Source organism: Maniola jurtina, chromosome 2 (assembly GCF_905333055.1).
Source record: "Maniola jurtina chromosome 2, ilManJurt1.1, whole genome shotgun sequence".
NCBI classification, from domain to species: Eukaryota; Metazoa; Arthropoda; class Insecta; order Lepidoptera; family Nymphalidae; genus Maniola; species Maniola jurtina.
In genome coordinates, this window is record NC_060030.1 from 9,875,816 (window position 1) to 9,902,827 (window position 27,012).

Below are 27,012 nucleotides of genomic sequence, written 5' to 3' on the forward strand. Positions count from 1 at the left end.
CATTCCACGTCTCCGAAAGTCTTTATTTTGATTATAATTTACTAGCTTTTACCGGTGGCTCTACCCGCATAATGCCATGTTTTAAGAGACTCAATAGCCAAGGGAAACCTAAATATACATAGCTAAAAGAAAATCAGTATGACAACAACGGTTTTTTGCGTCTTTTTCATCAACAAAGCGTTTCAAAAGCAGCAAGGAGGAATTTTTGCTCAGGTTGTGCTTGGGTTTAAATAAATATATTAATTTTTATAGTTTCAAAAGGAAAATGAACCGTTATAGGATCACTTTGTTGTTTGTGTGTCTGTCTGTCATTTATCATTAAAAAATAAGTAATAAACACAAATTTTCCAAGCTCTGTTTACAATATACACTTACTTACAATAAAGAGATAAAGAAGATACCCACCTAATAGCTATCTTAAAAATAAAGTATAAATATAAAGCTTTTCAAGATAAAAATAATTCTGGTCTTTCCCCATAGTTACAGCCTTGATCGGATTACAAAGGAACGTAATGGCACCCTCACGATGAGTTAAAGGACTGAAATGAAGACTGGGAAATTGACCTTTTTCCTACGATAGGACCGATGTTCTCTTTAATATAAATAAGCAGCTACGAAGAGTTGGGTTTCGATAAACGAAAACTCGTGAAGAATATTATATTTTCTCGGTATTATAGGTTTTTTTTGTTACCCTGTATGTATACTGTATATACTGTAACAAAAGTACGTATATCTCTTTAGGAAGCTCATCTTACCTAGAGTAATAGATTCAACTCATGGATCTAAAAAATCCATAGTACAACTTAATAATGTTATTACAAATACGAAAAGATTTACTAAGCAGATAGACCCTGATACTCTATTCAAGACTCAAATTCTCTAAAATGTTACTCATATCTAACTGAAATTTTTGCGGACAAATATATTTAGTTCTTCTATAAAAAGCTGTTATTTTGACACCATAAAAAATACAGTTACGAGTAAGTTGCAATTTGAATGTAATTTATTGAGCCTGTGGATCATTAGTGTAAAATATTATTAAACTAACAAAATTATACTATTTCATGTTTGATTCAATTTGTTTAAAATACTTTTAATCACCAAATTATCTAAAGTGTTTTAATTTGGCTTGATAATTTAGAAATCAGCTCTTGTAAGTACGAACCAATAATATCGCAATAATTAGAGTATGACGGAGTAACAGGCGCTTCAAATTAATAGTTTCAAAATCAGAAAAAAATAGGATAAAAAATGCCGTCCGGACTATTTATCAACAGTGTACAAAATCACAAAAGTATATAGCACCTGTAGAACCTGTAATTATAACTGAACAACTTTGAACTAATTTCTATCAGTTTGGGACGTCATAAAGGTTAATAGGTACAGTAGGTTCACTACTCCCGACCAACTTCTACGTCATCTCGAAGCGACATAGACACTACCCCATAGCTGAAACTTAATATACCTAGTGAACAGAATATTTCAACAATATTCAGAATTTGGGCAGTTAAGGGAACGCAAGCTTATTTAGCGGCAACAAAACCTATCGTCAAAATGTCATTGATATAAAAAAGATATCGAATTAGCCATAAATTGTAGGACCGTCATAAATATGGGCATGAGCATAACCAATATATTGTATCTTTACTTTCAGATTTATGCCTACAATATTATATTTTTATATAACATGCTGACATCCTATGTAACATCGAAGTTAGTGTCTACAATATTCGATAAATAAAAAGAAATATTTATAATAAGCAGGTAAGTATAAGGTTTATGCGTACCTACTCACAGGTATCTAATATTGGTCTAAGAAAAGTAATCACACTATCACACTAATATTATAAAGGCGAAAGTTTGTGTGCATGTGTGTATGTGTGAGTGTGTGTGGGTGTGTGTGTGTGTGTATGTTTGTTACTTCTTCACGCAAAAACCACTGGACGGATTTGGCAGAAATTTGAAATAGAGATAGATATATCCTGGATTAGCACATAGGCTACTTTTTATTCCGGAAAATCGAATAGTTCCCACGGGATTTTGAAAAACCTAAATCCACGCGGGCGAAGTCGCGGGCATCGGCTAGTTATTATAAGAAAATATCAGCGCTTATTTTATAACTGAGAATAGGCTATTACGTAGGTTATAGTTTGTCAAATAAAACAGGTAAGTACGTACTTAAATAAGATATTAAACACAGGTCGTGGTTTTTAATATTTTATTATCATTCAAATTTAATTTCCATCCTTTTACTATTAAGCCTACGTACTTATTATCTGAGTACTGTACCTACCTGTTTAAATTTCATGATTCAATGGTCATTATAATATTACGCGGCTATTACGGTCATAACAATGTCGAAATCAATCATGGTAGCGCCAATACAAACAGACAGTATTCAGTATCGGAAAAAGCGGAACACAAGCTGTGCAACAACCGCATTAATAATTTATCAGGCATGACGTCTGTTTGCTAATAAAGCGCAAATTTGCGATGGAAATATTAATAAAAGCAGCTTGCACCGGAACTCGACTCGGAACGCCGGCCACCCGATGACAAATGACCAGTTGCAACTTTCATTTAGTTTCCATTTAAATTAAACAAGCAAATCAGCATACATTGTTCGATTGAATAAGGCAACTTCTTTTTCTTTCGCTTTAATTAAAGGCTTGAACAGACAACGTGACGCCAGCTGCGCCAACCGGCACATAAACGCGCGCGTGTCTTCTGTATAATTTTCTTATACATACAAACAACTAAATTGAGCACTCGTCACACTGCAGCACATCACTGCACGAGCGAAGCTGTTAGTCGCACTGCGCAGCTTTTTTTTCGCTTATTAGCTCATTTTAGTACGCCCGACTTATGCGCTTATATGCTCATCTAGAAACGTGAAAGACGCCGATCTACATTGCTGCTTCGACTTACTGGTTCGAGCAAAGATACCGAAATGAGCGTGTGCACATGCATTCGGTTTATTGAAACGTGAAATGCAGCGCGCCTGTAAACACGTATGCGAAAACGCGCAGAAAAAATAATTGTCTGGTTTCACCCCTTTTGATCCTTTATACACTCAATTCCTTAACCTCCCTTTTGTTCATATTGGAAGATAAGAAAAAAATCATAATTAATTGATTAAGTATATCATCACCATCCACTTCCTCGTTTTGGTGTGACTCGTTGGGAACCCACAATAAATTACGATAAATCTTCCCAACAAGTCACACCCCGAGTAACAGTGTGACTCGTTGGGAGAAAAATTCCCAACGAGTCACACTGTTACTCGTTTTGGTGTGACTCGTTGGGAACCCATCTAAAAATGTTGCAACGAGTAACAGTGTGACTCGTTGGGAATTTTTTTCAAAACGTGTCACACTGTTACTCGTTTTGGTGTGACTCGTTGGGAACCCATCTTCTTTATGTTATAACTTCTAAAACCTGCGTTAGGCAGGATGCTGACGCTTTCAGATTTTTAGGTGCTACGCTGAAGTACCGATTCAGTTCCTATGGATAGGATTCTGTATCGCGCCGCTCGCGCTCTGCTGTCACGCATTTTTTTGTGTCAATGCCTTTAATTATTTAGAATCAAAATTAAGTATTTCATGCAGTTTGTATCGAGCTACGAGCGGTTTAGAAAACAGCACATCCACATATAAATATTTCTAGATAAAATAATAATCAATATAAGAATCATTACATCTTGTGTCTGCTATGAGTTATGACACTCGTGAAATAATGTAGTAACCGGCTTTAGTCGTAAACTCAAACTCAAATTATTATTTATTCAAATTGGCTACCTACTATATAATTGTACACATTTTAATTGTCAATTATTGTAGAGTTTGTAAGATAATTATGTAATAGTGATAATTAATTACGTAAACTTAATACTAAAGTTACGAGTATGTTTAGTAGTAGGTAGTGGTTATTACTGCGATCAATGCTAAAATCAGGATGAGAAGCAAGAATGTTGGACTATCCAGAGAGATAATAATAATAAATTGGGCTGACGAAGTGAAGCAAGCATTCATATTATAAGAAATACTAAACTCTGACGTATTTTACTAAAGTCGAGACTTTTTATTGAATTAAAAAACATCGTACGAAAAAAGGCACTGGCAAAGATGATTCAGCATTTCAAGGGCTGCCCATCCCTAATTGAATACCTACTTCTTTATTTCCATCATCATAAAATCCCTTCTGAATCAGATTGTTGGCCTAAATAAATATAACCTTCCGCTTTCCTTTGGATTAGGTCGTCTAATAATATGAGGATTAGTCTCATATCGTATGACTTTTATTCAATCTATAGGTATATGCGGAGTATAATAGGTCAAGCTACTGCAGGGTTGGGATAAAATCGATTTCTACCTACTTTTTTAATTTATCACGCAGCCGCTTAAATGTATGGATTGATATTGAAAGTTCAATAAATATATTGCAAAAATAAAAGAAATGAATTGTTTAAACCTACGTTTAAACATATTGAAATTAAGTTGTGAGTGACAAGTGCTTTTGTGGCGACCGACCACTGTAGGTTGGTTAGACCGCGTTTTGGTCGTCGTGCAACTGTTTGTTGTGTGACGACGGTAAATCGCGGCGGGCAAATTCCAAGAATGCCACCTGCATATTGCAGCTGCGAGCGCACCTGCTAAACACACCTGCGCGCAGCCGGTAAGAACCGGTATTTACTGGCTTTTGCGTAAACAAGTACGGTGGACGGGGAAAGACTATAAAAAGGCTTTCCCCAGATTCCCAGTGTTCAGTGCGTTTCATCAGTCTACTTTGACACTCGTTGCGTCCCCTTCGTGGACGACTCGCGATAATGAATAGAACGCATTCTGTTCCATGTAAATAATTAGTTAGCATTGTAAATACAACTTTAGTGTAAATTTTCTTATTGTGTATTATATAATGTGGGTAACAATAAACCAGTGTACATAACTTTGGGTGTATCATTTAACACCAGCGGAGTCATATATATATACCCCACACTTTAACCTGTAATTTTGCAAAAGAAAGCGATGTCGCCCATGCGATTGTCAACTTTTAACGAAGTAGTGTGGCTTCTAAGTATTAGTTAATAGAAATCTGATTAAGTTAAAAGTTATATGACAAGAAATAAAATATGAAATTAATTAAGTACATAAAAAGTTGAAAAAAACGCGCCGAATTGAGTACCTGTTCTTTTAAAAGTCAGTTTACAACTCTTTAAAATATAGAATAACGTTTTATTACAAGTTCACTAACTATAGTGATCTTGCCCCGAACTAACCGTATGCGTAGAAGTAAGAAAATACAATACTGCATCAATTCAATTTCATCGGGTGGGGTTTTCTTTTCTCTTCTTAACCATTGAACGATTGTGGCCCTAAAAGTACTATTATAGTAAGTAAAAATATAAAAATTTAAAATTTCATGAGTTTTGCTTCATAATACCGCCATCCTGATTTATCACTCGCGTGATGGCCGACATCGCAAGGCGCTGTAACCGGGAGATATATGGCCTCTTTGAAGCGCAGAAAGATGGGTAATTTCATTGAATTTATGAACGTATCACCGCTGAAATTGCGATGTTGAAAATTTGGACCCAAAATTGTGATAAACATTGTGTCCAATGTTGTAAAGTGAAAGTAAATTATTTCTGCCCTAAATAAAGTTGAGCGTGATAAAGTATGATACTAAAAGTTTTTTTTCGGTAGATTATGTATTGCAAATACGTTATTATGTTAGAGCTACTATCGACAAACAGCCTAAGGGCCGATTTCCGATCCGAGAGTAAATTTTGATATTTTGGCAGGTTTTTAATACAAAAAACTGTCATTACGCCCAATTCCTTGATTTAACGTTACTCGACGCTGGCAAAATCAGCACTAAGTAAAATAAGTCCGACAACGTTTACTTGTTGCATTCGCAATGCAAAATTAACATGAGAGATGTGTTGTACTTATTATAATCATTAAACCTGGTCTGCAGAATTAGATATTTATTAATTACTAGCTGTGCCCACGACTTCGTTCGCGTGGAATAGTGACTTTTCGCGCTTTATATAGCCACGGAGGCGAGGCGCCGTGATTCTTTAAATTGACATAACTTTTTTATTTGTGAACCGATTGACATGAAATAAACACTAAATCCTAAGTGAAGCTTACTACAATATATTAGTGAAAACCGTATCTAAATCGAATAAGCCGTTTCTGAGATTAGCGTGCACAAACACACAGACAAACAGACAAACAGACAAAAAAAAAAATAATTACAATTTCGGGTTCGGCATCGATATAATAACAACCCCTGCTACTTTTTTTTTATATATTTCCATTGTACAGACACCACTTTTCTACAATTTTATTATATGTATAGACAAAATCGGTTAAATTATCTAAAAGACCATTTAATTGTCTTTTAGATAATCGCGGGCATACGTACATACCTATACCTACGTACTAATAAACGGGTCGAATATATTATAACCTACATACTTTTTATAGTAAAATTAAAAATTATTAAAATAGTAATTTTCTTAACAAGAGTAGACTTACAAAACATCATCACAAAATAAGCTCCCTTTAATTTTTAAATGATTTTCTTTAACTTTAAAATTTTTAGACGACACAGTAATTAAATCGAGTAACAAAAGTGCAAAACTGTGTCAAGTCCTAACGTTACAAAGAGCGGTTCAAACTCTTGTTTTATAAAATTAAAACTCGTTTAACTTGCGCTAATCGGTTTGAAAATTCATAAAAAGCGAATCGCTAGTATCTAGATTTTGTAGATATATGTGCTCCGATCAATAAAAAGAACTAATAGTTTAAGTTCTAAGATTACCTTCTTACAATCATTGGCTACATCATACATACTTCATCATCGCGGCACTGCGCTTTATAATGTCTCTTTATGTTAATTCCACTGTTGCAAACAGGCGTTTGCTAGTATAACAATAGTAATAAGTAGGTTTTTCGTTTAAACACACTACGAGTAAATGTTCAAGTAAAACAAAACTGCAACATTTCAAAGATATCTCACATGTATCACGGGAACGTGTACCGCTGCAAGGCATTGCGCAGAACGATTCTTAATGTTGCAAAACAGCGTTTTTGGACATTAAGCTGCAAGATGTTGCTCGCCGTTTGTTACTGTGAGAAATTCTTGCAATTTTTTACAGTGAATTTTTATCATCGCTGAATACTCTCATCAACTCAAAAATTTATACAGAACATAAGGACTTCTTAATGATGACGTCATTTGTAGGTTTTGTACACAGATGTACTATCTAGCTATGCTCGTGACTTCATCCTTGTGGATTTTGGTTTTTAAAAATCTCGTGAGACTCATTATAAAGTAGCCTATGTAAGGTTATTTTTAAAAATTGATTTGAGTTGTCAAAAATAATATAAAATTATTAATTTACCTAATGCAGGTAGTTTGATAAAATCGATATTTGCCTCATTCGATGTCATACAATCTGTTGCTAGGAGGCCAACAAGATTGAACTTGCATAAATACGGGTGTTTCGAAGGTTTTAGTTCAGTCTCCTTCCGAGATTCGGAGCGATATCGCATATTTTCGGTATTTGGATTGTGAACTGAATAATTAGATGTTGTGATAGCAATCACGCTCTAATTAAATTATTTATTTTGGCATTAGTTTGTTTAGATTAAAACTCTCGGATAACCTTACACATTAAACTTGTGTTTTTTTGTGTTGGTTTTGGAGAGGACATTCCAATAATTCGATAAAAATATTTAAATAATACCTGCTTTTCTGAGTGACGCCAATACCTATGTCAATCTCTAAATGTTTAACTATAAAATATTGATGTAAAAAGTTACGTCGATCCATTGCCCTGAAACACAAACCAACAAAACAAAGACACTTTCATAATAATTTCGCTCCGTTATTATTTTACTTATTTTCATCGTCATGATGTATGCCTAAATGAGTAAGCCTTATATACTTGTGCATCGGTTTAATTATTGAAAACCGTATTGAAATTTGCAAAGAAATTTAGAGGTTATGAGTGTATAGGAAGGTGTATAGGCAAACACGAATTGCGACTATGTTTTACATAATTTAGAGAAAACAAAACGAAGGAAGTTGTAAAAAATTTTAAATATCTACCTAATTAGTAACGGGTTAAAAATGGGTGATAAAATCTCGAGACACCAGCTGAAAAATTTCACTACGAAGACACCAAGCTCGACCTAAATAGAAATAAGATATTTTGTAAACATTTTACTGCGCCCCAGCCTGTGACGATATTGTGGGAGCTGTTGTTGCAAAACGACACTTTTTACTGCCTTCGACGAGGCCATTCAGCGATGTTATGTCCTCTCCATAGATGCCGTTATACAGCATATTGAGATACCAAATGCCCAGAAAATAGCGTACCTGCAGAAAATTTTTCAAAATTTATAGCTTCCGCATCCGTAGCCTCGATACGCCTAGAAACGGTCATCATTACTTATAACGACCGAACAGGAATTTAAAAAATAGGTTTAACTGCTACGTTTCAAGGAAAAGAGGCATCTTACAGAACTAATATTATTAAGTACCATTAGTATGCAGCTAGCATGATATTTTGAAACCAATATAACCATCTATATCCCAACATGATATAAACGAAAGTGTATTGTTTGTAGGTTTGTTGGCTTGTACTTCAATCATAATCAACGAATTGATGTGATTTCTTGTATGGATAAGTTTATTACGTAGTTAAAGACCTGCAAAGTGACAGCTATTTTTTATAGCCGAGAAATTGAGTTTCATCGGGATTTTTGAAAACCTAAACCCACGTGGGTGAAGTTGCAAGCATAAGCTAGTCCAAAAATAATTTTCTGTTGGGAACGTAATTTAAAACTTTAAAATACTAATAACATGCAATGTTATTTAAGAAAATAAAACCAGTGATATACACTTCTTATATTGTAATACTAGTTGCAATACTCGTGTGTTGCATAACTACGTTAGTTGCAACTACAGTTACACAACTCGTCAAGTTGCACAACTCCGCAACTCGAAGTGTTAAGTTGATATTATTCCACTGTAGCCTTTAGTACAACTGAAACAGACAGTATCTATTGTGACGAGCTCGCAACTTTACGCTGACACGCCAGATAAGCTGAAGCAGGAACCACAAACTTGCAACTACTTTCCTATTTCATTTGCCTTGAGATGTTGAATACCAACGTCTGTTCAAGTTTAATTAAGCATGTTCAACTTTTAATAATTGCATATTCTTTGGTTCGAGTTTATTGTAAACTAACTCACCTACCCAGGTTAGGCTCAGGTAGAATTTTTGAAAATCTTTTCTTAGTGCGTGGTTTACGTTGTAGAAAATACCTACAAGAATTAAGTTTCTAATCCCAATTATTTAGCTATACGTTGATAGTAATGGCAACCATTATTTTCGAATTCTAAGTTAAAAATACATACTGTTTTTGTAAATGGAATTCTATTTAGATTTTTGATTAGTTTATATTGTAAGGGCCGAGGCACATATAGCGGAGCGCAGCGCAGAGCATTTTTCACAGTCAAAATATTATCGATGCATGTCGCACGGATGCACAATTGATTTTAGATATAATTATCGAAATAATATTTAAAATCAATTGTGCATCCGTGCGGATACTCGCGCATCCGCGCGCAGTCCCGCGCGTGCTCGCGCATTCTCTAGTACAAATTCGCGTAATGTGTCCCGCGATTAGAAAACTTCGCGGGCATGCTCTGCGCTGCGCTCCGCCATATTATGTGCTCCGGCCCTAAGGGTATTAAAAATAGCTGAATCCAATTTATATTAATTTTCTTCGCTTATAATATTCCATCTTATCAAAATGATCCTGATTAGTGATTAATTATTATAATTAATCTCTAATCAGGATCCTCTTGATAAGCTTATGGTTCCTAAGAATCTCTTCATTTCTGATCTGGCCACGTAGAGACAATGCTATTAAGTTTCCTTACATAGTTTAAAGAGCAAGCAAAGCTGTCAGGGTCAAATGCAAGAAGCCTAAAACTTTGTGGTGACATCGCAGAAGCTCAAGTAGTTACGAATACCTACTAAACTTGTAACTGCCTAGTTTCAATAGTTCTCACTGCAGACTATTCTAGTTTAACAAAACTGGTTTAAAGTAATTGCTTACTTACTTGTAATGCTTAATGATAATTATTTTTTACGAAAATATTTATCTTTTAACAGGAGCAGGAGGTAGGCTTTTCATATTGGTAAAACACTAAACTATTCCCATTACCACTAAACCATGTTCACTTTTAGATAAGTACCTTCACATTTCAGTTTAATACATATATAATCATACAAACAATAAAAAAAAGAGAATACCTTAGTTATAATAGTATTTTATTTAGACTTATTAAAAATGCTGAACAAATCAATTTATTAAATTATAATTATTATCTTAGAAAATAAAATAAAGGACAAAAAAATAAGCGCAGTTTCATCTTATTGCAATTAATACGTTATAGTAACTTTCTGTATATTATCTCCAAATTATTTCAGAACTCTGTTCGAAATTGGAAACAAAATTTTTATTCGGATACTTTCGAATTTCGAATCGATAGATTATAAATTACGATTCAGATTTAATTAATTTAAAACACTATCCATTTACAACCTCAAAACTAGTAGTTTAACAAACTGAGTTACATAACTCGCCAATTCCAAGTTCCAAGTTGACAATTGACATTGTTCAACGGTCTTAGCTAATGCAACTGAAACTGGCAGTGTCAACTGTGAGACGCTTGTAACTTGGCGACGGCAGCAACTCAGATCAAGTGCGAACTGCAAACTTCGTACTCCTTTCCTGTTTCATTAGGTCATACATTTGCACCAGCAAAGTCACGAGATATCTTATTGTACGTCTTTCTCTCTATACCTGCATTATTTTCTTTATTTATTAACACTTCCAACGGTATTTTGAGATAATAATGCGGTGAGCTACACTATGCATTCATTATGTTTTAACATGTAATCCGACTGCAAACTAGCACTGTCAACTGTGAGACGCTTGTAACTTGGCGATGGCAGCAACTCAGATCAAATGCGAACCGCAAACTTCGTACTCCTTTCCTGTATCATCCTACTTCCTACTAATATTATAAAGGCGAAAGTTTGTATGTATGTGTGTGTGTGTGTGTGTTTGTTACTCCTTCACGCAAAAACTACAGGACGGATTTGGCTGAAATTTGGAATGGAGGTAGATATTATCCTGGATTAGCACATAGGCTACTTTTTATCCCGGAAAATCAAAGAGTTCCCGCAGGATTTTGGAAAACCTAAATACACGCGGACGAAGTCGCGGGCGTTAGCTAGTTACTTCATACATTTGCAGTAGCAAAGTCACGCAGATCATATATCTCCTCATTTCTCTCTCTCTCCTCAATGTTTCCTGTTTTCGGGTGTTGACACTTCCATTTAATGTGATTTGATTGTGATTGTTCCATGTAATTTGATTTCTTGAGATAAGTATGCTCCAGATCCTTTCACAAATTATAAAATACTAGCTTTCTTCAGCGAGTTCGTTCGTCAGAGCTGGCTAAAATTCAACCGTTAGGTACTCTTTTCAGGCCAAAATAATGTTCTCGTTATGTATCCAAAATTAAATACATTAATTTTGTTGTATATCAAAATAGAAATAATATTCTTATTCGAAATTATTTTCAGGTTAACCACACGAGTCAAAGAGCATAAATCTTGCTAACTAATCTTTAAGTTTAATGTACTACGTGACATTAGAGTCGTAATTTTGTGCTCAGTCGGTAGGTACTCTAAAAGCTATTAACAAAGAATTGAATTTAACTTTAATGTATTTCAAATTATGATGTCTGTTTTATTTAACTAGCTAATGCCAGCGACTTCGTCCGTGTGGATTTAAATTGTAAAAATCCCATGGAACTTTTAAATTTTATGGGATAAAAAGCCTGTGTCACTCTCAAGTCATGCCATCCATTGCTCCGTCGCGGCGCAGTTGTCATACAAACCAACCAACAAAGAACACACACTTTCGTATAACTATAACGCTAAACTATAAAAATATATGAGTAGGGATTTTTCTGTTAGTGAGTACCTACCTACTAAAGAAACATAATTATTATGAAGTTACTTTATTGTTTATAGAAAGCAAGTTATGTTGGTATAATATGATATCTAATGCACTTTTATACCACTATTCAAATCTATAAGGTGAAATTGTTTTAACCTCGTCTTTCGTCATGAATCACTCACTGTCTCTTCATAAATCTTAACGCGCTGAAAGTTTGCAACTTAGAATGACTTTGTTGTAAAGCGATCTTGGTAACTTCAAAATGCAACTAATAATAACACATGGATTTTTAATATAATACAAAAAGAGTCGTGATAGCCTAGTAGTTAAGACGTCCGCCTCCTATTCGGGAAGCCTAGGGTTCGCACACACCTTTAGCTTTTCAAAGCTGCGTGCTTTAACGATGAAGGCAAATATCGTGAGGAAACGTCCATGCCTGACAGTTCCCATAATGTTCTCAAAGCTGTGGTAGCTATGTTAGCAGTCCGCACTTAACTGAAATGGCAATGAGCCGGCCCACTTAGTAAATTTCGAAAAACCAATGAACGTTGGGGTCCCAAGGTGCCAGAATGGCAACCTTACACCGGAAAGCGCAGCGTTGGAAGCCTACTAAGTAGACATACAACATCAAACGAGCCGTAGGGAGCAAGATTGTGGCGTGTGAAGACCCCTACAATAGACCTTTGTCCAGCAGTGGACCTCTATCGGTGGATGATGATGATGATACTTGTAAATACTAACCCCTGTATATTCCATGATTAACATCAAATAAACGCACATCTTCATTATAATAAATGCCCTACAATTATTATTATAAATTTTATATAACAACATATCAAAACGTAAGTAGGTATAGGTATGGCAATTCAAATTGAAAATTATGGTAACTAGTTGATTCATTTAAAATTCAATTCTAATTAATTTTTGGGTGATTGACATCAAATTGAAAATTAATTAAAATATCCAAAATAACACATGGTTCGAACACAATGCATGATTTCACGATTATTTATTCCGCTAAACGATTGAATTGGATTCGGATCAAGTTTTATTGTATTACCACAATCGACACCGATAATCGAAAACAAATCTATCCCGCTTCCATTTGGAAGGAAACTTTTTGCTTACTATACCTAGACTTTAACCTATTCTCCATGATGAGAATTTTTGTAACTTCTGTAATTTATTTTCAATGATTAAAATCACAAGTTCTAAATTCTATACTAAGGGCCTGATAAATTTGGCATTTTAACAGATTCCCAGTACGAAAACTGTATATACCGAATAATTTGTTATTGTACTGTTGTTGTTGTACTGTTATAAACCGAAAAATTTGTTACTATAAAGTTTACCTGGAGGTTCTGAAACAGGCTCTTAAAATTATTATGGTATATTATAATAGGATTCGTTGTTGACAGGAGGTGTGGAGGTACCAGAATTCGGAGAGCCACTGACCAATCTAACAGTTCCCATCGGTCGTGATGCAACCTTCAAGTGTATAGTCGTCAATTTAGGCGTTTACCGAGTGAGTATAAATCTAGTATTAAGTATTACCTACAATTTACAAGCTAAGGTGCAGCTTATACCTACATAAGTGTGAGTAACTGAGGAATTCTATAAAAAGTTTCAGTGTAACGATGCCAAAGGGTTACGGTCAAGTCAAAGCCGCTACGGGCATAATATATCAGTCTTTTAGTTTTTTTCTCAATTCGCAGATTGCTCCACAAAATTCTGTCGTTCAAAACTGACAACCTCGCTATTTAGCTTTGGTTTCTGTGATGGTTTCTTACAGTTGAATACAAATTTGTGTGACAACGCTTTTCCACAACTTTTGTAACGGTGCTAACCTCGCGAGAAAGATCATAATAATAAAATGTCTGATGTGATGGAACTGCCAATTTATTTATGGTATTCTCAAGTAAAGCAAACTAAACCAGGCAATCTGCTAGAGTATATTATTATGTAGCACGTAGCGTTTGATTCTTATTTTTAACCAACTGACTGACTGTTGGTGGTAACTGTAACTCAAGATGGATAGCCTCATCATAAGCTTGCAACCTGTTTAAGTGTGGAGTAGATATCAAGGGATGCTTAAATTACCACTTCCAAGTGAGGTAAGCATATTAATCTTGCATCAATTGACAGGTCATTGGTGTTTACCTAAAGCTGCTGCTATCTCACTGTAAACATTAATTGCATACTAATTTACGAGGTGGCTGTCGAGTTATTGTCGCACTAATCATCTGTGTTGACTTATGTGATGAAACATAACACCAGATATTGTTTTGCAATCGATCCAATCAATCTTAAACATCGGTATTGAGCTACGCTTGGAGTTTCCGCATGTGATGAAATCAGAAATCAGGAGATCCATAGAGTAACCGTAGAACCAGAGGAATCGATAGCTCGATGGGTTGCGAAGCTAAAGTGTGAATGGGCAAAGCTCATAATTATTCGAAAAACTGATAGATATTGGGGTCCCAAACTGCTAGAAAGGTAACCTCGCACTGGAAAGCGTAGCGTGGGATTTGTTCGCTGCCCTAAACTGTGACCCTATGCTCATGTTGAACCACTGGCAAAGGTTCTTGAGCCAGAATATTCGCCTATGTTTTCCTTTCATGTTACCATATAATATTATGATGAAGTCGTAGCTGGTCATATTTTGAATTGCGCAGATATGCGAGCTTTCTCCTTTGCACTAACACACACTAACTCATTCCATTCTCATTCATCGTCTTTTTACCTTTGAAAAATAAAAAAGCTCTTATTTCTGGTATAATATCAATTATTCGTTGGTTATTTTTAAATAACTGTACACTCCGACTCTGAGCGTAAAGCCGTATCTTACAATAAATTCAATTAACAAAAACCACGCTGCCATTCAGTTGTTCCTTTTGCAGAAAGTAAAGCGAAAAAGCTTTTCGTTGTATATTTTATTAATGCGGCTATTTAAAATAACAGTGGTGCTATAAATATTATGATCCTAGAGTATCAACGGACTGTAATGGACAATTCTAGCACCCGCATATTTATATGAGCCGCATCCCGACACAAAAACATGTAATTTTTTTATATCATACTACTTACGCTTCTATGAAATGACGAGTCAATCTGCAAAATATAGACGACACCTATGGTAGACTTTCTAAAACCCCATTATTTCTAAAATCTTGTGATTTTTATCGCCATTCACATCTTTTTGGTGTCTTGTACCACAAAACCTTACGATAGCAGTTTATAATTATTTTTGGAGTATGTATTAAAAATATGAATAGAGCTAGCTAAGAATATTGTTAAGAAATTGCAAGATTTATCGTCCTCCCTCTGAGATGGGTTATAAATCACCGCATTGTTCAGGTGGGTTTGGTCAAAGCAGACACAAAAGCGATACTTGCGATCCACGAACATGACGTGTTCACGTTAAACTATCCGCTGTCGTCTATATTTTAGTTTTGGCAAAGCTTTACTGGTACTTATTCATACTTAAAGTACTGTAAAAAGCAATATACTATAATCATAATATATTTACCGAATTTGAATCGGATTGGTTCCAAAGATTTAAATCTATGTCTTTGGTTAGTTTACATTAAAATATTATAACTTACAAACAGTAAGTACTTAAATATTTGATTTTAAAATCATTTGAATAGAATTACTTTTAACTATGATTACTATTAATTAATTTTAATATCATAGATTTAAAAAATAGATAAAATATTATTTATTATCAAGAAGGATGAACCATCTATACCCAATTGTATCAAAATAATTCCAATTCGATGTTTGCGATAGATGAAACGATTTTATACAGGTATAAGAGTATGTTTAGTCGTGTAGTGCTAGCGGTTTGTAATAATTAGTACTATTCCATGCGTGAAACTTGTTTACGAGTTTCTGCTCCCGACAGCTCTCTCAAACGACACAATGATCTTAAAACTTGTATTCAGGATAATGAATAACAATTTCGTGGAGTTCACAAATTTTTCTATAGTCTGAAATAGAAATCTGTAACAAAACACTGGGTTGTTTAGGTGGGCTGGGTGAAGGCAGATACAAAAGCCATACAAGCGATCCACGAGCACGTGATCACCCACAACCACAGGGTGTCAGTCTCGCACGCTGATCACTCCACGTGGTACCTACACATAAAGAACGTACAGGAGGAGGACCGAGGACAGTATATGTGCCAAATTAACACAGACCCAATGAAAAGCCAAGTAAGTATATACCAACCTCATGTTATTTGTTATTCAAACTCTTTTAGTCACTGTTTTCGTGTCTGGATTTGCATGTGAGTGAAAAGTGGACATAAGATAGAAACGCGTTAAATTGGAAGGGGTATGGCACTTTCATGGACCCATAAGCATAAGCCTGATCGATTTATACGCGGCATCGTGCCGGAATGAATCGCTCGGTATAGCTTTGGCAGAGCGAAAAATTGACGTTGAAATGGCAGTAAAATACAATGAACATTGCACCAACTAATTTGTTTTATTGCTGCTGCACGTTGTTTAACATGCAAAATTCGTCTATACAACTAAATATCACTGAAATTTTTTTGTGAAAAATTACGGCAATGTACCAATAATAAAGTTACAATTCACAGGCAGTGTAAAGCAAATTGCCCCTTCTGCCTATTTAACATTCGACGCTCCGCTTCAATATATCGCTGAAAAGGTTTCAATTAATTTAAAATGTGATTATTGAGCTGAAAGGCTGTACGAAATAATTCATTTTCTGAAAGCCCGACCGTAAATCAATCTGCCCCGGACACTATTTATCCAAGACTCATTATTCAATCTCAAAATGTGTACCCACCAACTATTTTGCGGTTTCTTTAGACATACTAATTATAAAATACTTCGTATAAGAAATCTGAAGTATTGATTTCAAGCAAAAGGTTTTGATGCGCATTACAATTATTTTTATAAAAATTATGATCACACTGTAAAGAATCGACTTAAGGAAGAATAATATCAATTTAAACAAATGATCCGTTAATAAATTTATAGGGCAATTGCCCTAAAATAAGCATTCATTACACCGTCGAAGATTATGTCAATGACAAAATAGCGTGGATTCGACTTGCAGCTCGCTTCATCAATTTGCAGGACTGCAATTACTTTTATAGATAGCATCATAATTATTATTGTACATGTAATTATTGAAAAGAGCAACCGCGGAGTGTTTTGCTGGTTCTTCTTGCTAGGAAAAACATTCCGAACCACTGGTAGATACATCTGATGATTCAAAGTACTTTTAAAAATTTCTATTCTATTTTAGAATATAATTAACCAACACCAAAGGAGTAAATCTTTTGAATAAAGTATTTTATATTTACATACTCATAATCATTATTTTTTGAACAGATGGGGTATCTGGAGGTAGTAATACCACCAGACTTCATAACCGAAGAAACGTCAGGAGACACAATGGTACCTGAAGGTGGCACGGCCCGAGTATCGTGTAGAGCTCGCGGCATCCCTCCCCCACGAGTAATGTGGAAACGGGAAGATGGACAGGAAATAGTTGTAAGAGACAGCACTGGAGCGAAGACAAAAGGTAAGAGATTTAAGGTGAGAGAGATAAACCAAGCGCTGAGGGCGCGGGTCTGGACCAAAGAACGAACCAAAGAAGGACCCGTCTGTACCTTATTAGTGACTTCAAGGTACAGAAGAGTCGCTTCACAAAGGCGTCTAAATAAATAGCGATTCTTTCTAGAATTTGTATTAGCCTACAAAACCTCTCTTTCTATCACGTAACTACTTATTAATTATACGAACGAGTAACTCTTTCAGAAGAGATTATGAGTGCGAGTGCCTTCGAAGGTGCATGTCGCCGTAGGTATGTTTCTGGGGTTATGTGACCAAGTAATCCCGGTTAGTCTGGGACAGTCTGGACCGCGATGTAGACAAAATAGATGCGATGCAGCCGCAGATGCCGGTATAATTCGTTACAAAAACTGTCCCGCTGTGCTGTGCTGGTAGCCTCGTACCTACCGCAATTCCCACGCGCATTTTCGTCATAGATATAACATAAAAGCTTCAGAAATTCAAGTACGGAGTTCTGAAATGAAAATCATATCACAAGTATTATATTTGCTGCCAATCTAATTATTGTTGGAGTATAATTTTTTTGAATGTTATTAGAGAGCATTCTGTGGGATAACGGTTCATAAATTACGAATATAAACCTTGCGGTATGGCAACCGCCATAGAGATTAGATCTAGCTACTATATACTATTAGATAACTATCTACTGTGTTCGTTAGTAGATATTATATAATACTGCACTATTTAATAACATTTTTTATAATTTATGATAGTAAAATATCATTATGAAAATAGCCAGTTTTTTTCCAAATGAAAACTCCAGAGAATTTCCTTGAAACTTGATTGTTCCGTTATACTGCAGAGTAATTGCACCGTTACAAACTTTCATTTAAAAAAAAAAAACAAAACTGTGTTCACATTTGTATGGAAATTGAAGTACTAATACGGATTGTTGGGTTTTATCGTACAGAATATTTTTCTTTTAACCAATATAATTATTAGCGTATGAATTTTTCTTTTTCTATTTGTACCTACCTAAAAGAATTACACTTGAAACAAATAAAATGAAATCCTGCAAATGCGTTAGGTATCTTTTACTATCGAAAATAAGTAAGTTTACAAAACGAAACCAACTACCTAGGAGGGTAATAGGTAGTTCAAATTCATGGCAGCTGCGCCTCGCAAAAAACTTGGAACTGTCAATAAAGGTTTAGAATCAACAGACGCTGAATAAAAATCTGGAATTGCTGACGAAGAAAATATTTATTAAATGCTAATAACTAGTCTAAATATAAATTTTTCCTCTCCTAAAAATAAAACCCAATAAGTAAAAAGCAAAACTCCGCAACATTACAAGCAAGAAATTCGAAAAAGAAAATGTTTTCATGTAGACAACGCCCAACGGCTACTTGCACTTTTTAATAAATCATCCAGAAGCTTTATAATTAGAAAACTGCAGCGCTGGGTGACCTCAAATTACAGCGAGCTCAGCGTTCGTGGGAAAAATATTTCATTTGTCTTAGTATATCTGAATAGCGCAAGGACGGCATTGTTTTTCTGTGCATGTACAATACCGTGCGGTCTGTGTGACCGCATTATTTTGAGGCGCGACAATGCGACGACTGCCCCGGATGAACTTCGCGTCCAGTATTGTTCAAAGTTTGTCGTAATTAGTAGAGTTCCAGCGTGAATAGACACCTAGTTCATTGTAGGAATGTTAAAACGCTTTATGGCGCTCGGTGGATTCTTTGGAATTGAGCCTACTTTTGGTTCACTTTCTTTTATAAAAAGTTCTTTTTGCCGATCGTTTAATATTTAAAAGTTAATGAACAGTACTTCAGTTTCCTGTTGGAAAGTTTCTTTTTATTTCGTTGCCATAATTACGAGTAAGTAGCTATACGCTACCTATGCAATGTTTATCTCAGGCGACTCTTCCAAGCTTCGCGGCAGGTAAAAAAATATTTACTAAAAGTGAATATTTGATTCCACAAATACACGGATAAGCACGAATTGAAAACTTTATATTTGCTTTATAATATTTAGTGAAGAAATAGTGAGATAGGTAAAATTTTATTTACTTGCTATTTACCCATTTATACCTACATGATATTATTATGTAAATAAAAACCAAATAATAGAAATAAAATAATATCTGTTATACATATTATATAACCATTTCTTTTAATAAATCTTACTGAGCTGTTTTAATTGAAAAAAATGTAGCGTATACTAACCTCAAATAACAGCAAACCCAGTGGCCGGGAACAAAATTATTGCATTTGTCTTAGTTTATTTGAATAGCACGAGGAAAGCATTGTTTTTCTGAATAATATGTATAATAACACGTACATCCGCGTGACCGCATTTTACACGCCACAATACAACTACTCGGGATGAATTTCGCGACTATTGTTTTCAGCTTGTCTTAATTAGTTGAATTCTCTTGCTCGCACTGTAAGAATATAATATAAACATTGCTAACTTATAAGATTAGTTGGACTTCTTCAGAAACAGTATTAACTTTTTACTATTCATGAATGAAGAGCTTTACCTACTTAAAAATTCAAACACTAGATCCTTCTTTAGGTGTTTCACCAACTTATAAAAAAATCTAAACAGCAGAGGATGGCATTGATCATATTATACTATTCCAAAATAGCGTGAATTTTCATACTATTCTTGCGATCGTCTGTTATCAAATAATAATAAAAAAAAAAAAATGTTTTTTGAAATTTTCCTACTTGTACTAAAATTGTATTCCGTTTTGATCACGTGCCTGTAGTCCTGTCTAAGAAAGGAGCTCAAGCCTCAGCCCTCCAATTTTTTAAGAATAACCTATTCATCGTTATCGTAATCGGTAGCAAATTCTGCCCCGTGATTGGCTGTGAAAAAATGTAAACAGCGAATCAACCAATCAAACGGCAGAATTTGCTATACGTTTACGCAGTATACGTTTCTCTTACACAATCGCGAATAAGTTTCATTTATCCCTAGTTGTTCCTTGATTTCTGAAGATCGTGGGCCTGGTGTGCAACCTCGTGCGGATTAATTGCTACCATCAGCTTCATAACGCGAATAAGTTTCATAAGGCCAATCAATTATTACAAAACTAGGTGAAAATTATTCATACCCCTAAAAATATTATGAGTTGTATATAGGAATAAAAATGTTAAATGCCCACAGACCACTTATTCGCGCTCCAATTAAACGACAACACGCTCTACGTCCACAACTTTGGAGTGGGCCAAATTCCGTTCGTCCCTTTTTCAAGTTTTTAGTTAAAACCTAGCGGCGGTATTCATAATGACCACAAAACCTCTGAAATTTTATCATCTCGCAATGAAATTTATTCGAGCGCGTATTTTAGTACGTAATTACTGTACAGAAAAAGCGTAATTTAAGATTCGGTGCGTAAATAATGCCTACGCGTTAATAATAAAGATTAACAGAATTATGTTCAGTGTTCACTCTAGGTTTTGTTAATAAAATAAATTAGGATGAATTGAGTCCCGCGACTAGTATAATGCGATTTTAAATTTTAATTTAGTTGTTTTTTTAATGAGACGCATTTGTACCAAAGTTGTTAAGTAGAGTAGTCACAAAGTCTACTTTTTATGTGTACCTATATTATGTGATATACCAATATATCATATAACAATAAATTTTGTGTAACTTAAGTCCTTAATATAGATTCCATTATCATTAATGGTGCCCGCGTATTCCTCTCCACGTGGATTTAGATACATATTTTTAAAATTCCAGGACATAAATTCCCCAGGATGTAAGCTATTTTGTATCTTTCTTCAAAATCTGTTAAAGGCATGGACCGTGACTAGGTAATAAACAAACGGTTACACTTTTGAAATAATGTCAGTATGGATATTATGCATTACAATTAATAAGACCCAATAAATGAACCCATTCGACCCTTATAATATTTATGTTACGCGATTCATTCTGGGTAAGTATATACCTAATAAGCTATAACTTATGATATGGTTTACAGTGCTAACATACCAGGGTGAAGTACTAAAGCTGACGAAGATATCGCGTTCCGAGATGGGGACGTACTTATGTATCGCCAGTAATGGCGTGCCACCCACAGTTAGCAAGAGGATCCACATAAGTGTACACTGTAAGTTGATATTTTTATATAACTGCTGTCCAAACTAAAAGTGTAATGTCAATATAAGTTAGACGTGCTCGCGCTGTAACGAAAAAAAATATCGATTTCATCGGGAAATAAGTAGGTAGGTTATTACAATGAGCTGATGTTTGTACTTATGTAAGTTCCAACCGTAGGCGAGGGTTTATCATGGTTACGAGTTTGATATGACCTTAACGCCTTTGTATCACACGACATTTTTCAAAACATTTGTAAATAAATTGTATGAAAAATATCTTGTATACTTCAACTACTTAGTACACATTGAAGTAAATAACCCGGTGCAAATTTATAAATGCCACGGTTTTGTAGGAACATTTTTTATATCTGGCTTTATGATTCTAAATTCTAGCCCTTTAACTTTGAGCCTGTAACTATGCACATGCATCATGCGAAAGGCAAAGAGATTACGTAAGATTTGATTTAATTTGATTTTTTTTTATACCATGAAAAAGACTCCAATACCTTTATGATCAGCCTAACTTATCAAGCAATCTTTGCTTTTTTTGTAAATTAATAAACATTTCTAACCTTATAAAATATGATCACAGTTTTAAAAAAAAAAAAAATATTTATTTTTTATTTCTATCATAATATCTTCGTTGAATGTGCAACAAAACTTTTATACCACATAGGTGCTAAACGAGCGTGAATAAGTGAGCGAACGTAATTAACTAAAGCTATAGAGGAAACACTCGGTTATTTTAAATCTCACTGTGAAAGCAAGCTCGCTATTTATTCGCTACCTACGAACGCTGTTTAGTTAATTATGTACGACAAAGTCTTGTGTACCTATAATATACGTATTTCAGTCCAAAATATTAGATAAGAGTAGGTAAAAAAAAATCTTAATAAGTTACAACCCTGGCAACGGTCGCCATTTTTGTAGCACGCGCGTAGCCGCAGATATGTCAAAAGATGCGTAAACGCAGATATCTACGACTATTTAGCCTGTGTTGCTACACGTAGTTGTCACACACACAAGTGTACAAATTTGTCTACTTTATAAAGTACAATTGTATGAGCTTTGTCTATGTGGAGTTTAATAATGTGACTAGTATATAATAATAAATAAATAACAAAATCATTAGGTTTACATGGACTTATATTATGTAAAAATGGGTAATTCATTTTATTGAGAGTTGCCTTCACAACACTCGTATTCAAAATAGCACTAGGTACATTTCTCTGAAAAAAGTACTACTACTAAGTAAACGTTAGGAAACAAATCGTAGCACTTTTTTCTGGATTCCATCAACGTAGATTCTGAAGACCGCACTAATTAACAAAAGACGCAATCCAGCGTAAACGGAAGGGGGAAAGCTGTCTCAGAAGATAATAGCTCAATTATTTTTCCGTCTTTGCGACCATTGTAGTCGTTAATCGCAAAATATTGTTCTATTTACTTATAAGAATATAGTTCAGAGATTGTAAACTTTGGAGTTCTTACTTCTTAGTTGCTGAACACCACTTTGATAAACAAAAGGCGTAATCGAGGATGCATAAAGAAGAAGTTGAATAGACGTTCAACAGCTGTTCTTGTCACTATAATATGCATAGGTAGAGTTTCAACAGTTCTTATCAATATATGCATACTATGATGACGTCAGATTTTAAGAACGTTAGTGTATTGTATGTGTGGGTGCGTGTGTGTGTGTATGTCCGTGTGTGTTTTTGTGCATTAGTATGCGCGCGCTTTTGTGTGTGTGTGTGCGTGAGAGAGAGAGATGTAGTAATGAAATCCTAATGTAGTAATGAAAATAACAAGTAACTAACTATACCCATATACCTAGTAGATATAAAACATATATCGCAGATTTCTAATATTATTTACCATTTCAGTTCATCCAGTGATCCAGGTGCCTAACCAGCTAGTGGGAGCTCCGCTAGGCACCGATGTTACGCTGGAGTGCTACGTGGAATCATCGCCTAAGTCTATCAACTACTGGGTTAAAGACCCCGGTAAATATATTTTTATTTGAGTAGTTAAATTGTAGTGCTCGTACATTGGAGTTCTTTTTTATAATATTTTAATTTTTTTATAGCGCCAAACTCAGAATGAATACAACGAATTTTGTTTAAGTATACTATTCTCAAATAGCATACTACCTACTTATATAAATCTATGTACGTTAAAAAAAGAAACTGATTGGCTGACATACCAAAGTACAGTTCAAAGTGCTGGGTCTTGAAATGGGATGGGTTGTTTTGTAGGTACTCGTAATATGTAAGTATTTCTATGACTAGACCCCCAGCTAAAAAGAGACGAGTTTTTGGAAATTTCACCTATGCTGAGCAAAGCCGGGGTGAATCAGCTTGTTAATTAAAGACCACACCAACAACGCTGAAGTGTATCAACTAGAAATTATTAAATCGGAAATTAATCTTGAAAAATTCAACAAACGTACCTACCACTCAGATTTTAAAATACAGCAAGAATTCTCCAACAAGTATTTAAAAATTCATATTTAAACGCTAATAGGATTATGATGAACTTGGGTAAAGCATCAAGTTAAAAAAGAAACAAATTATAAAGCGGATATAAAACTCTAGGTGTCTGCCCGAAGTTTTTACATTTTTCATAAAACTTGGCGGAGGAAAGATGAAATTCTAATATTGGATTTGAAAGCAAATGCTCATAGTAATAAATGTTGGCACAGGTGAGCTAATAATACCATCTGAGCACCACGAGATGGCTGTAAGACAAAAATCCATGTTCGAAGCGGAAATGTCTATGACCATCAAGAACATACGGCGTGAAGACCTCGGAAGCTACATATGCGTGGCCAAAAATTCCCTAGGAGACGTGGAGAGCAAAATCAGATTATATGGTATGATATTTCCTAATCTTACTCATTTAATTTATAGTAGTAACCTTACGCCTTACTACCGAGCAACTATACCACTTCAACTGAAAGCAAGTGGTCTGAACAGCACACACAGTTTTAATCAACTGTAAGTTGCCTTATGTAGCTGTACCCAGTCAAACATTTATACACTTACCTAGTCGTATTTCTGTAGGGACTTTGGCTGGCCGCACATTGGCTACTATCACCTGAGATTTTGTGTGTTTGTATTTGTGTGCCCGAACACGAATAGGTCAGTTACATTTGGAACAGTCAAGCAGCTCATACGATAGAACCGAATGTGCGCTCAGCATTAAAGTGATACGCAAAAGTAGGAAATCGTCGTGTTATAATTGAAAATCCCTCTTTCACAGAAATACCAGGTAACGATAGACACATCTATCAATATACAGACGAGAGGACGACCTCAGACGATGAGTATGGAACAGAAGTCTATGACGACTTCGACGATCAAGAGCCAGAGAAAAGCAATCGCGTACCAGATCGAGCTAACAAATGGTACTCAAATGACGGAAAAGTTGTCTATACCACAAATAATGCATCGATTATTACCGCGACAATGATTATTTTAGCCGTTCTTAGTTTATTAGACACCATATCTTAAAGAATTATGAATAGTGGCGTTCCTTGACGTATTTGTTTATTTAAGCGATTAAATGTTTGATTTTTTACATTTTTTTATACTTAAAGTTACTTATTGTCTTAAATTCACCTTATATATTTTAATTGTGAATTAATTGTGGTATTTTGGCTTATTCTGTTGCATTTATATCATCTCTTTAATTAACTAAAATGGCAAGAGTAAAATTTATTGCTATTCCTTTCATAATACTCCCTTTGGAAAAGGATGTCACTAGTCTGCACTATGTCACATACTAGTCACTACAATGTAATATGATGTAAGATTAACATCATACATGATGTAAATACATCAACCACAATTAAATACATTTAACCAAAATGTTTTTCAAAAACCATTATCATTGCCATCGAAGTAGTGGGCCTGACCATTAATTTTAGTCAGTGTACCAAAATTATGGGTTGTGACGTCACATGACCGGGTGGCGTCGTATATCAAGCTCATAAAATCTTTATACACCCCAAAAGGAATAAATAATAAAGTATGATAGGGCATAAATAGAAGACTACAAATATGCATTTAAGTAGTTTCTCATAAATCAATAACCACCCACGAGCCCAAAGATAGGACATTGCATATTAAAATAACAGCTGTTTTTGTAGTAAAAAAGAAAAAGAAGTCCAAGAGATGTAAATACGCAGATACAGTCTGTAGCTACTCCAGCGACATCATCATCATGATCAACCTATCATGGCCCACTACTGAACACGGGTCTCCTCTCAAAATGAGAAGAACTTAGGGCATAGTCTACCGCACTGGCCAAGTGCTGATTGACAGCGTTCGTACATACTCCTTTGAAAGCACTATAAAGAACTCTCAGGCATCTCCTCAAGATGTTTTCCTTCACTGTTAAAGCAAGTTATATGAACATATTATTATTTATTACATATATACAATATACATATATTATTATATTAAATGCACAAAACTCCGAATGTTAAACACACCATTATAGATGCAAGTAATAAACATGCGAAGTAATAGTAACCCAAAACTCACAAAAGTTGATTATGTATTTTGGAGAATCTAAGTTCATATTTGTGACCTTTTTTTACACCCTTTCATAAAACCAAATAAATAATTTTTATCGACGCTGGGTTTTTTTCTATGGAATTTCGGCATTTTCTTTCTTTTTATGGCCCATTCTTTTACGTTTTTTATTAAAAATTACTGCCAATAATGAGGCTGGCATGATTAGGTATATAAACCGAAACACTGTATTTAGTTAAGTTTACAATATTTTGTAAATAATATAGAGCTGTTGTTGTAAAAATAGTATAAATCGTAATCATCAAAAATAAAAGCATCAAGAAGCTCCTCAATGATGCATAATATTGTTTTAATTATTTAATTTCAGGTAAAATAATGTTTTATTAATTGTTTATATCCACAGTATAAATTAACCGTTATTTTCAATAGTAGTAGGTAATATCACCAAAATATTATATAAACTATCCCATTAATGACTATTTGGAAAGCATAATATGAAAATATTGTTATTGTAAGCTACGTTTTGATTCATAATAATTGGTATCATATTTTTACTAAATACCTATTGGTTGATTTGCTACGAAAATAGGAAAAGAAAAACTAGAAAAAGGCACCGAGATTATTCAAAACATTCCGACGTTGACAACCCTATTAGCACCAAAATACTACATCAAATCTATTAGAGTCGAATATATCAAGCTGTCAAGCTTCAAGCAGAAAAGAATAACAAATTAGGGCG

General features: G+C 34.6%; 1 protein-coding gene across 2 annotated transcripts in view; it reads left to right on the forward strand.

Moving 5' to 3' along the window:
• The window catches only part of LOC123873271 (lachesin-like), an 81,328-nt gene extending 55,162 nt beyond the window's left edge, over positions 1-26,166 (forward strand). The window contains exons 3-9 of one of the 2 annotated variants that reach the window (XM_045918061.1): positions 13,481-13,584; positions 16,091-16,276; positions 17,429-17,621; positions 21,618-21,746; positions 23,619-23,738; positions 24,437-24,607; positions 24,997-26,164. In XM_045918061.1, coding sequence (XP_045774017.1) covers positions 13,481-13,584; positions 16,091-16,276; positions 17,429-17,621; positions 21,618-21,746; positions 23,619-23,738; positions 24,437-24,607; positions 24,997-25,247 — 1,154 coding nt within the window. In that variant the 3' untranslated portion in view covers positions 25,248-26,164. Of the gene's footprint in view, positions 1-13,477; positions 13,585-16,090; positions 16,277-17,428; positions 17,622-21,617; positions 21,747-23,618; positions 23,739-24,436; positions 24,608-24,996 lie in introns of both variants that reach the window. The other variant, XM_045918069.1, reaches the window with a different exon arrangement.
• The last annotated feature ends 846 nt before the right edge of the window (positions 26,167-27,012 follow it).